Consider the following 11,634-nt stretch of genomic DNA (forward strand, 5'->3'; position numbering starts at 1 on the left):
CTTTGTACTCTTTTGATTATTAATGAATCGTCTGTGTGGAATTAAAAAATAGAAAAAACAGCCTATTTAACTCACTGGTAATCTAGCTAGAAATCTATACTATTATAATAAAGCGTAAACACACACTTCTTTGTTGCCTAAGATGTTAGCAATTACAGCATATTTTTGAATAATTCTTTTTTTAATGAAAAGCCCTAACACTTATGTCACGCTTTAGGCTATGTATTTCCACGACATTAAACTTAGGGGGTAAATATTTTGGTTAAAAATCCTAATGTGGGAAAGAGACCATAAGTTGCTGCCAACATCAAGGAAGCAAGATTGCCAAGTTTTGTCATGTCATGTCATTTTGACATTAGCAATTGACAATTTGACACATGTAAACAATAAAATAAAATTTTCATAATTTAATGCGGGCGAAGTCGCAGGGGAACAGCTAGTCTCTTATAATTTAATTAAACAGTTTTGGAAACTCTTTGCGAAGTAATTCAGTTATCAAAGCGTCCTTTTAACACCTCTTTCAGTGGAAACTCTGACCGGAAGTGAGGCAATTTCCCCGTCGGCGAGATCAAAGTGAAATTCACTTAGCTGCTCTCATCAAAAGCGACGCGATAGGGTTGTGCGACTCTCGAAATTGTTATCGATATAGTTATTTTCTACAATTTTTTTAATTTAAAATAATGGCTTTTGTATTTAGTTATTGGGTATTTTGGTTATATTAAAAATGGACTAGATATATTTCTTTAGCTCTGAGCTATTTAAATGCAATACGTATCTTACCAAAAAAACAAAAGTAAAATATTAAAATGCAGTTAGGTAAAATTTCATTTGAAGTTACTGTGGGAGTTTTAAAGTTAAAAAATATGTATGAGGCCGTAAAATTTTTAGACTTCTTAAGGTGGCACAAAAAATTTTGGGGAACTGTTGTAGTGAGTGAGTTAAACCTTATCCTACTTCTGTAGGGTTGGCGCACCAGGTGTTCGTCCTCCAAATAACTCTATCATCCGTCATCTCAGTCACTCCCTTTGATCATAACACCTTCACGCAATCCATCCATCTCTTTCTATGTCTACCTCTACCGGTGTCCATAACTAACGTCTTTCTTGTGACATGCGATTCATCCCTTCTCATGCCCATACCACGCTAACCTTTTACTCCTTATTTTCTCAACCGCTGGGGCTACTCTCAAACTTCCTCTAATGTACTCATTTTTTTTTATAACATAAGGTGGCAAACGAGCAAGTTGACACTAGAATCCGCCAAAATGGTGAAGCGACCGCTGCCCATAGACATCCGCAATTGCAGATGCGTTGCCTACCTTTATACGACGGAGGAGGAGACGCACATAAAGAGGATAATTCCCCTTCCTATGCATCTCCACCACCGTCAAATCCACTTCCCCTTCCCAACCTCTCCTTATAAGAAAAGGATGGTAAAGAGAAAGGGACTTAAATTAGGCCTCTGGCACCAAACTCATCAGACGAAACCGAAATTGCTTCCATTTCACGCCTGTCTTCTGTGTGGTCGTGGTATTACACCGGGCGTGCCCTGCAGTGCTAAGATGTTGAAGCGGGCACTACCACTGTTATTTCGTATCTTATCCAATCGTGTTATGTTCACATCACTAGTACAATATCGTAGTCAAAGTTGGTGCTACAAATTGCATTGCCCGCTCTATCTCAGACCGTTTTGATATCGCGCGACACAGATAACCTCATTACCGAAGCCAGAACTTGTTGCTTTATTCAATTTGTGATAAATTTATACGGTGGTATTAGTCTGTGACTTGGTTGGTGTTCTGTTTATTAACTAGATATTGCTCGCGACTTCGTGTTGAATTAAATATAACCTATGTTACTCGGTGGTAAAGTAGCTTTTTAATAGTGATTTTTTTTAAATCGTCCCAGTAGTTTTTGAGTTATCGCATTACATATAAAAATACAAATCTTTCATATTTATAATATTAGTGTGGATGTAGATTAGGATTGGATGATGATGAAGATTGTTAAAACATTAAAAAATTATTTAACAAAGTTGTCTTTTTGTCAAAGAATATAACCTCAAAAAGAATCCTTTTCTTTCTATCTTATTTCTGTCAATTCTATCTATTTAAACAAGCAAAATTTGTGTTCTATACTAATATTATAAAGAGGAAAGAAGTATATTTTGTATTTATTGAAATAACTCAAAAACTACTGGAACAATTTAAAAAATCTTTCACCATTAAAAAGCTATGTTAATAGTAATGAATATAGCATTTTTACCACTTTTTTTTCATCAACAACTTGTTAATTATAAATCAAATCGTTCGAAAACTCTTTGATGATAATTCAATCAAACTTCTTTAAGAATAAAACCGGCATTTTATCGGTAAATTGAATTCGAGTCGGACAACACTAGTGCGGAATGAGCTGTCAAACGCATAAACACTTGAACATCTCCGCGCACTCGACATTCGTAATCGAATCCTCGATTGACGGAAATATTCCTCCCTTTTTACGAACATGCTAATAATCATACCAGTACTAGCTTTTGTCCGTGACTTGTCCGCGTGGAATTAAAAAAATAATACCATTGTGTTCTTCCAGACTACCTACATCTATGCGAAATTTCATCGAGACCCTTTCAGCAGTTTAGGCTACAAAATTTAACAAACATGCATCCATGTAATATTAAGTATGAAGTATGATTGTAAATGCGATAGTTTAGATGGATGTTTGTTAGTTTGTAGCCTAAACTGCTGAATGTATCTCGATGATTGTTATTGATGTAGAGTATAGTCTGGAAGAAAACGTAGATTCTAATTTTTTTTTTAAATCCCCATGGAGTCGCTCGAAAATCTAGTAACCTAAACTGTCCCCTAACTGGAGTATTCTAAAACGTAACATAAATATAAAAACTACTACGAATATGAAGCTGCTTCTAGACTTTGTCCAGACCATCGATTAGCAACCCTATCTTAGTAATAAAGTACCTTGTCATATTACAGCTGTCTTGTCTTGTCTTAGACATTTTGTTTATAGTAAATCATACTATTGTAATAAATGCGAAAGTTTAGATGGATGTTTGTTAGAGTTTGTAGCCTAAACGGCTGAACGGATTTCGATGAAATTTGGTATAGATGTAGAGGATAATCTGGAAGAACGCATAGTACATTTTAGTTTTGTTATACCACGCGGAAGGAGTCACAGGCGATAGCTAGTTTTACATATTTCTGAGTATTATAACCGAGTATTCATAAAGCTTTTTAGGGTTAAAATTACACACAAGATATGATAGCCACAGTCCGAGACTTCTGGCTGTTTATACACGACTATAGTTGTAATTTTAGTTCATTCTTGCGTACGGGGCAGATAAATTTGTATGACTATGTTCATACTATGCAGATTGTGGTATCTCTAACGGGCCGTTAAGCATACGGGCTGTGCATTGTCGGAGAAAACCGTAAAATAGAATGTCCGCGAGGTCAAAGGAAGGTTAGGGATTTAACCGTTATTACGGACTTTGCTTTCGGTTGAGATAAAATTTTATTAATTCTGAAAAGTTATTTTAATGCGCCGACTGATTTAATAATAAAGTAACTACTTAGACTATACAATATTTTTTAAAACCCTATCTCTATTTTTAGATACCTGACATCCCCTTCTTTTAAACATTACACATATGTTTCGCCCGCGACTCCATTCGCGTGAAATTAAAAAAACACAAAAATGCGTAGCCTATGTGTTCTTCCAGACGACCCTCTACAGCTATACCAAATTTCATCGAGATCGGTTCAGCTGTTTAGGCTACAAACTCTAACAAACATCCATCTAAATTCGCTTTTTTAATATTAGTAAGTAAGATAAGATTATTCAATTTATTTTAGTAATATCCTAATATTTTCTCTTACACTGTGACCCTTAAATATAACGCGGCTCCTCTGTTAGTAATTAACCCGTATGACCTAGATCATATATGTGCTAGGTCTTTACTTATACTCTATCATAGCATGTCATTTCTTTCTAGAATCTCCAGATTAAAAATTCGCAAAAAAACTAGTGTTTATTATTGAATTTCTTTTAATTAAAATAACACAATAATGTAGTTAAATATTGCTACAAATCGATTATTTTTAAAAATTAACTTTTCATTTTCGTAATAAGGTTGTTTTTCATAAACAGTCTAGTCGCTCAAATATGGCGCATATCCTACTGTTAGTAATAAAAATTATGGATGGATGTTTGTAGCCTAAACTGCTGAAATTTAGCATAGATGTAGAGGATAGTCTGGAGGAACACATAGGGTACTTACTTTAGTTTTTTTTTAAAGTATGTTTTAGATCTTACAAAGTTACGCTTTTAAGGTACAAAAAAAAACTCAGAACTAGTGGAAAAAGGGTTTAATATAATTTTATTTCCAGTGCCAATAATCCCGGAGTTCCTATACGATATACGTCACCCTGACGCGCCCCTGTCAATGTCCCTGGATGACGTCACAGTGCCCCCGCCCCCGCCGACACCTTACTGCCCTTGTATGGAGAAGAACACGACGGTCGTTTATGAAAATGTCACCCATTGTAAGTATAAGAAGTATAGAAAACTAGCGCTGCCTATGATCAGATAGCAGCAACCGATCAAGTCGAAGTTCGGCCCTCTCGGGCGCCCTTGAATCGGAATGCTAAACGCGTATTGAGTGACAGCCCAAGCCGAGGTCCCCTCTCGGGGACCCTTGTGCTAAGTCACTTCATGGAGCGTCCACCGAAGCGATCTAAGAGCTCGGTGGCCTCCCAATCCGGTAATAATAACAAAGTAACGGCCCGAGCCGAGGCTCCTGAGGGAGCCCTCGAGCCTAGTTACTCATAAAAGAGGGTTTAGGCTAAGCGCCGTCTGCACTCGGCCACCTCAAGCCCGGTGAATCTGTAAATGACTCTTCAAGGCAAACAGTGACAACTCAGTCAAAAAAAAATCAAAAAAAAAATAGCGCTGCCTTTAGTGACAAGCTGGCCGCATCAGCTGAGCCTTCTCCTTTTGGCCAAGATTTTTTTTTTATTACAGTAACTAATATGTTTTGTAAGTTGTGTTCTTTTTTTTATAATTCTTTTGGTCAATAAATCGTGTTTTATTTTATTTTATAGATAAAAAAATGTTACTCTTACACTTTTCAACACATTATCGAGCGTTAATTCAAGGTGTAAATATAACTCGAAATTAAATTGAGTTCTTTATAGAAATCAAGTTATCAGAGATTCAAAAAATATAGAGAAGGCATAGTTGACACATGTGAAACATTTTTAAATGATCCACTAACGCCATCTATTAATAAATCCACAAAACCACATGTCAATATAACTTTTTTATTATTAACACTTAACTTCATTTTAACAAATATGTACGTGCTTTTTTTTATTTTATTTTCCAGCTCCACCAATTCTTGGCTATTATGTGGTTTCCTTGCCCAAAATAACCCTCCGGTGTTTTTGTCGTCCGCCCATCATTTAAATTCCCTGCCTCTTTTTCGTTTCCCGTCACGTGGTTACCATTCCTTTATCAGTTTTGTCCACTTTATTTTGCTCTCTGGTCATTTCTCCCGTCCATCAGTATAAAATGTATTTAAATTTAATTACCGATAGCTGTTCAATTGTTTAGCATTTTGTTAAATTTTTATAACAATAGATGGGGCTTATTTTAATTTTGTGAAATGTTTTAACACATATCAAGGATACGAGGTTACAAATATTATATATTGTAATTGTGATATCCCGCAGTGAACTTAACAGCAGAGAGAGAGGAACGTCACAAGGAACTGATTCATGAGACGGTGGCAGTTGGCGTGATGTTCGCCAGCAAGGCGATAGTGCAACTCATCGCTAATCCATTCGTAGGACCACTTACACACAGGTAATAAATACATGCGTACATCTTTGACTACACTTCGGCATAGCACTGACATGCGTGTCACTAAATGAAACACGATATAATCTTTTGGGCAAGTCGATAATCATGAAAACACGAATAGGTCATGATTACGTTCATGTTTTAGTAGCTTTCGCTTGAGACTTCGTCCGCGGGGAATTAAAAAAAATGAAAGTGAGTAAGGCTATGTGTTCTTCCAGACTATATATATTGTACATCTGTACCAAATTTAAACTTTATGCAGCTACAAACTCTAATAAACATCTATTTAAGGTTTGTGTGACACGGTTTAGTTTATTTTATAACAAAAGATGGAGCTTGTTATAATTTTGTAAATTGTTTTATTATTGTGAATAGGACATGAGATACTAGGTTGACAACTAACATGGTACTTTTCGAAGAAGTTACCGGTGAAAAAATGTTGTTCCCTATGTAGAGTCTAAATATTTCTTTAATGTCTTTATAATACGAGTAGAATGTAGATTCTTGTATAATTTTACTTGTGATTAAATTATTTCTTTTGTCCACAGAATCGGTTACAGCGTGCCCATGTTTACTGGATTCATTTTAATGTTTCTATCAACATTAAGTAAGTCAGTTAACTTAAATTCTATTTTTCATTTATTTTAATAATCTAATTTTCTTGCTTGTCTTTCAGTCTTCGCATTCGGTCGTTCTTATAGCGTTCTGTTTATTGCTCGAGCACTCCAAGGTATAGGGTCCTCCTGTTCTTCAGTTTCTGGAATGGGAATGCTGGCTGAAAGATACCCTGATGATAAGGTAAGGGTTTAATCAATTTCTTGATTTTTTACGACTCTTAAGAATTCTTAGGTTAAAGTGGCAAACGAGCAAGCGGCCATTGAATCCACTGAAATGGAGGCGACCGCTGCCCAAAAACATCCGTAATTGTAGATGCGTTGCCTACCCTTCATTGACGGAGGAGACGCACATAAAGACATTTCCCCTTTCTATGCGTCTTCTCCACCGTCAAATTCACTTATCCTTCCCATACTCTCCTCTTAAGAAAAGGGTGGAAAGGGAAAGGGACTAAAATTAGGCCTCCAACTAAAACTAAATCAATATGACCAGATATTAGTTGTATTAGAGCTTAGGGTGAAGGCAATCGTGGGGAGGTCTATGTTCGGCAGTGGACGATCTTCAAGCTGATGAGAGGTCTGAGCAAGATCTTAACAGGGACATCTTTTGTATCATGACAAGAGGGTTTTAAGAGTTATGTGAGAATAATTCGCCACTTTCTGTAAAGCGCGAAGGTGTCTCAACTACGCCCTATCCTAAACCCTAAATGCTTAATTAATATATAAACGCATATCAAAATGTCACATTAGGAAACTTATAAAAACTGTGTTAAGGGACCTCTAAAAGCTTACCATAAGAATACCACTGATTTCTAAAGAAGTAGAGGTAGAACTTGAGGTCCATAGAATATCCGGTAATGATAACAATATATTAAGGCTTCACAAGCTGAAGATGTAAGCTAGCAGACTATTCTGATACTAGTTAAATGTAAGGCGCCTAGTAGAAAAAAAACACGGATTTATTTTTAATTTTAGGAGCGTGGCAACGCAATGGGCATAGCTCTAGGAGGTCTAGCGTTGGGGGTCCTCATCGGCCCTCCGTTCGGAGGTCTGATGTACGAGTTCGTCGGGAAGACCGCGCCTTTCCTGATGCTGTCTGCTCTCGCGTTGGGAGATGGATGTAAGACTTAGTTCTAGAAGAACAGAGATATTGTTCATATTTAATACTTTGGATTTTTGTATTTGCTTTACATTTGCTTAGCAAAACTTGAAAAGTTTCAAACTATGTGTCCCTGTGTCCCTGTCTCCTGTGTACCCTGTGTCCAAGACAATAGACAAGTTATAAGCTAGTAAGTTACCAATTTAACTAGTAATACAAATTATTAACCCCCTTAGTTTAATAGCGTGAATATATAACCTAAAATGTGTCGTAATAGCATGGCAAAAATATGATGTGTTTGTTGACATCCTACATAACAAAGATTCATGTTTTATGCTTTTTAAGCTCTGCAAATCCACAATGTCTAGACATATTTGTACTTTGTTAATATGTATTTCTGTGTACCAGTACTGCAGCTGATGATCCTGCAGCCGGGCGTGGTGCGGCAGGAGTCGGAGCCGCCTTCGCTGCGCGACCTCGTCACCGATCCTTACATCCTGGTAGCTGCTGGTAAGTTGCTGATTTCATTTTTGCTTTATTTTATATCTGTGTTCTAAGACTATGAAATTGGCACGTCAAAACGTTTACTAACAACATATAGACATGCGTATGATATATAAGCGTTGCCTCTGATGACTATTTCCAAGGTCATATGTTAGTCTGCTTCTCTCGCTATCTGCTACTGCATTAGGAATTGAAGACGGATTTGACCGGAAATATCTATTTGTATACATTCTTTTTATGAAAGAGCAGCACATTCTGTGCCGACCCTTCGTAAGGGATAAGGGCAAGTGGATGATGATGCATTCTTTAATAAAACCCAATATTCATCGGTAATTCTTAAACTTATTTCAGATGTTTATGCAGAGGTCTTTTTTATTAGCAACCCAACCGTTTACTCGTTTATCTTCTGGTATTTACATAAATTAGCTTTACCCGCGATTCCGTCCACGATTATAAAAAAAACTAAGTAGTATATTTATTCCAGACTATTCTACATCTGTACCAAATTTTATCAAGATCCGTTTAGCATTTTTGACAACATCCAACTAAACTTTCGCATTTGTAATAAAAATACGGTAAAACTGTATTCCAGGAGCGATAACTTTCGCCAATGTGGGTATCGCAATGTTGGAGCCGAGTCTGCCCATCTGGATGGCAGACACGATGGAGGCGCGGCGCTGGCAGCAGGGAGTCGCGTTCTTACCGGCCAGCATCTGCTATCTCATTGGTATGATTAAAAATAAAAGTGTTTCAAGAAGGTTTTATACTTCCAGCCAGCATTTGGTAATTTGATGAACACAATTTAAAAATAAAAATTATGTGAGGAGGTTACCTGACTTTCATTCGGCCAGTAATTCTATGAATATGTGTGTTGTTGAGAAGGGGCTTTATTCATTTTTGATATGTTTATAGGTACCAATTTATTCGGACCCCTCGGACATAAGATGGGTCGTTGGCTCGCAGCTCTTTCTGGACTGATCATCATTGGATTATGCTTAATTCTGGTAAGTATATGATGAATTCTTAATAAAAAATTGTTAAATATGAATTAAATTCAAAATTTAACCTTGATATTTCACTGTCATCAATATAAATAAAAGGAGATAAACCATTGAAGTATGGACTTTGGTTTTATATTGTTTTACTTTGTACATTAACATGACTCAATTTGCATGGTTTTAAATCGAACAACAGTGTTTCGTTGTTGAAAAGTCAAAGGTGCATTTTTTAAACCGAATGGCATTTTAGATTCCGATGGCACGTAAACTGGAGCATTTGATAATTCCCAATGCTGGTCTGGGCTTTGCTATCGGAATGGTGGACTCCTCAATGATGCCGGAGCTTGGGTTCCTGGTTGACATCCGTCATGCTGCGGTATACGGATCGGTTTATGCTATTGGAGATACTGCCTTCTGTTTGGGATATGCTGTTGGTAAGTATAGCTTTAATATTATAAAGAGGAAACAATTGTTTTTTTGTGATGTGTATGTATTGGAATAACTCAAAAACTACTGATCCAATTTCGAAAATTCTTTTACCATTTGAAGGCTACATTATCAGTAACATAGGCTAAATTTTTTATTATGATTTAATTTTACGCGGGCGAAGACGCGAGCAATAGCTAGTCTGTAATATTTTGTGACTGAACCAGTATTGAATCGCTAGCTTAAGTTTAATTTTATTTAAACCTTAACAGTATTCTAAATGAAAAAGTTTAGATGGATGTTTGTTAGAGTTTGTAGTCTAAACTGCTGAACGGATTTCGATGAAATTTGTCATATCATATCCGTTAAGCAGTTTAGTTAACAAATTCTAACAAACACCCATCTACGTAAACTTTCGCATTTATAAAGTTAGTAAAGTAAGATGTGGTAACTTTAACGGTGGTAGTGCCCGCTTTAACAACTTAGCACTGCAAGGCCGGCACGCCCCCAGCAATACCACGACCACACAGACAGGCGTCAAATGGAAGCAATTCCGTGTTTCGTCTGATGAGTGTGGTGCCGGAGGCCTAATTTAAGTCCCTTTCTCTTTACCACCCTTTTCTTATAAGGAGAGGATGGAAAGGGGAAGTGGATTTGATGGTGGAGGAGATGCATAGGAAGGGGCATTATCCTCTTTATGTGCGTCTCCTCCTCCGTCGTATAAGGGTAGGCAACGCATCTGCAATTGCGGATGTCTATGTGCAGCGGTCGCTTCGCCATTTTGGCGGATTCAAGTGGCCGCTTGCTCGTTTGCTTATGTTATAAAAAAAAATAAGACGGGTTTTCTCATTTATTAAACACCAGCTTTCGCTCACGAATCCGTTCTCATGAAATTAAAAAAACACAAAAGAAAGTAGTCTATGTGTTCTTTCAGGCTACTCTCTAAATTTTGACCGCATTTGTTCCGCCGTTTTGACTATATACTCTAACAAACATCCATCTAAATTTTTGCATTAATAATATTAGTATGATTTTCTGACAGGTCCTGCGTTCTCCGGAGCTTTAGTGAACAGTATTGGCTTCGAGTGGATGTTAGTGATCATAGCGCTGCTGAACTTCGCGTACGCGCCTTGTCTACTGATGCTGAGGTCTCCGCCCGCGAGAGATGAGAAGCAGGTAAGACATTAAAACACTAGCTTTCGCACGCGACTCTGTCCGCGCGGAATTAAAAAAAACAATAGTGAGTAGCTTATGTGTTCTTCCAGACTATTCTCTTACTCTTTACCAAATTTCATTAAAATCCGCTCAATAGTTTAGCTTACAAACACTAACAAACATCCATCCATCCGTTAGTTAGACTAGCTTTTCTTAGCTAGCTTTGTCCGCGTGAAATTAAAAAAAACATCCTATGTTACTTGCTGAAAATGTAGCTTTTAAATGTTGTAAGAATTTTTAAAATCGCTCCAGTAGTGTTTGAGTTATTTCAATCCGTACAAAAATACAATTGTTTCCTCTTTATAGTATTAGTACAGATAGATGGCGCTATTTTTATTTTTTTATTAATTGTATTTTTGTTTAAGACAATGGCGTAGACGTTTTAAAAGTCATGTCATCTTTAACATTAAAAAAACAAAGCGTCATCTTTTCGTTTCCATTATTTTAAAGAAACTTATTTTTAATTATTTATTATTTTTGTTTCTGTAATGTTTAAAGCAATTGTCTTTTTATCTTCCAGAGTTTGATAATAAGCGACAAATCTTCTGTACGTTACGTGACTTATCAGAACGAAGAAGAGGAGTAGACGCCATTTCGATGTCCGCCATCTTGGAACCCGCCCGTTTCTAACTTTTTAATCCAGCGAAAATACTAGAAAGATATATTAAGGTAAAAATATATGTATACATTTAAAGCCTTATATTCAAATGCTATATTTTGCTGTATATATTAAAAAAAATAAACAATCAAAAAAACACAAAAAAATTAGTAAATGCATGTTACAGATAAATGCGTATTTAACATATTAATGAAAATATATGTTTACTGTAGTTATTAAGATTGTAACGAAATAAACTATATCCATATATGTATACTTTAGACCAATTTTATTCTTCGGTAAT

At 36.4% G+C, this 11,634-nt stretch overlaps 1 protein-coding gene across 1 annotated transcript in view; it reads left to right on the forward strand.

Annotated features, from left to right (window-relative positions):
- The window catches only part of LOC106110671 (synaptic vesicular amine transporter), a 20,487-nt gene extending 9,073 nt beyond the window's left edge, over nt 1–11,414 (forward strand). Inside the window, exons 3-15 of the mRNA XM_013292568.1 lie at nt 939–958; nt 1,727–1,752; nt 4,403–4,558; nt 5,747–5,879; nt 6,425–6,483; nt 6,553–6,674; nt 7,466–7,610; nt 7,998–8,099; nt 8,686–8,820; nt 9,006–9,097; nt 9,342–9,525; nt 10,560–10,693; nt 11,253–11,414. Of these exons, the coding sequence (XP_013148022.1) occupies nt 939–958; nt 1,727–1,752; nt 4,403–4,558; nt 5,747–5,879; nt 6,425–6,483; nt 6,553–6,674; nt 7,466–7,610; nt 7,998–8,099; nt 8,686–8,820; nt 9,006–9,097; nt 9,342–9,525; nt 10,560–10,693; nt 11,253–11,318 (1,374 nt within the window). The 3' untranslated portion in view covers nt 11,319–11,414. The remainder of the gene's footprint in view (nt 1–938; nt 959–1,726; nt 1,753–4,402; nt 4,559–5,746; nt 5,880–6,424; nt 6,484–6,552; nt 6,675–7,465; nt 7,611–7,997; nt 8,100–8,685; nt 8,821–9,005; nt 9,098–9,341; nt 9,526–10,559; nt 10,694–11,252) is intronic.
- Nucleotides 11,415–11,634: the final 220 nt, after the last annotated feature.

The sequence above is a fragment of the Papilio polytes genome, unplaced genomic scaffold, assembly GCF_000836215.1.
Source record: "Papilio polytes unplaced genomic scaffold, Ppol_1.0 DF824208.1, whole genome shotgun sequence".
NCBI classification, from domain to species: domain Eukaryota; kingdom Metazoa; phylum Arthropoda; class Insecta; order Lepidoptera; family Papilionidae; genus Papilio; species Papilio polytes.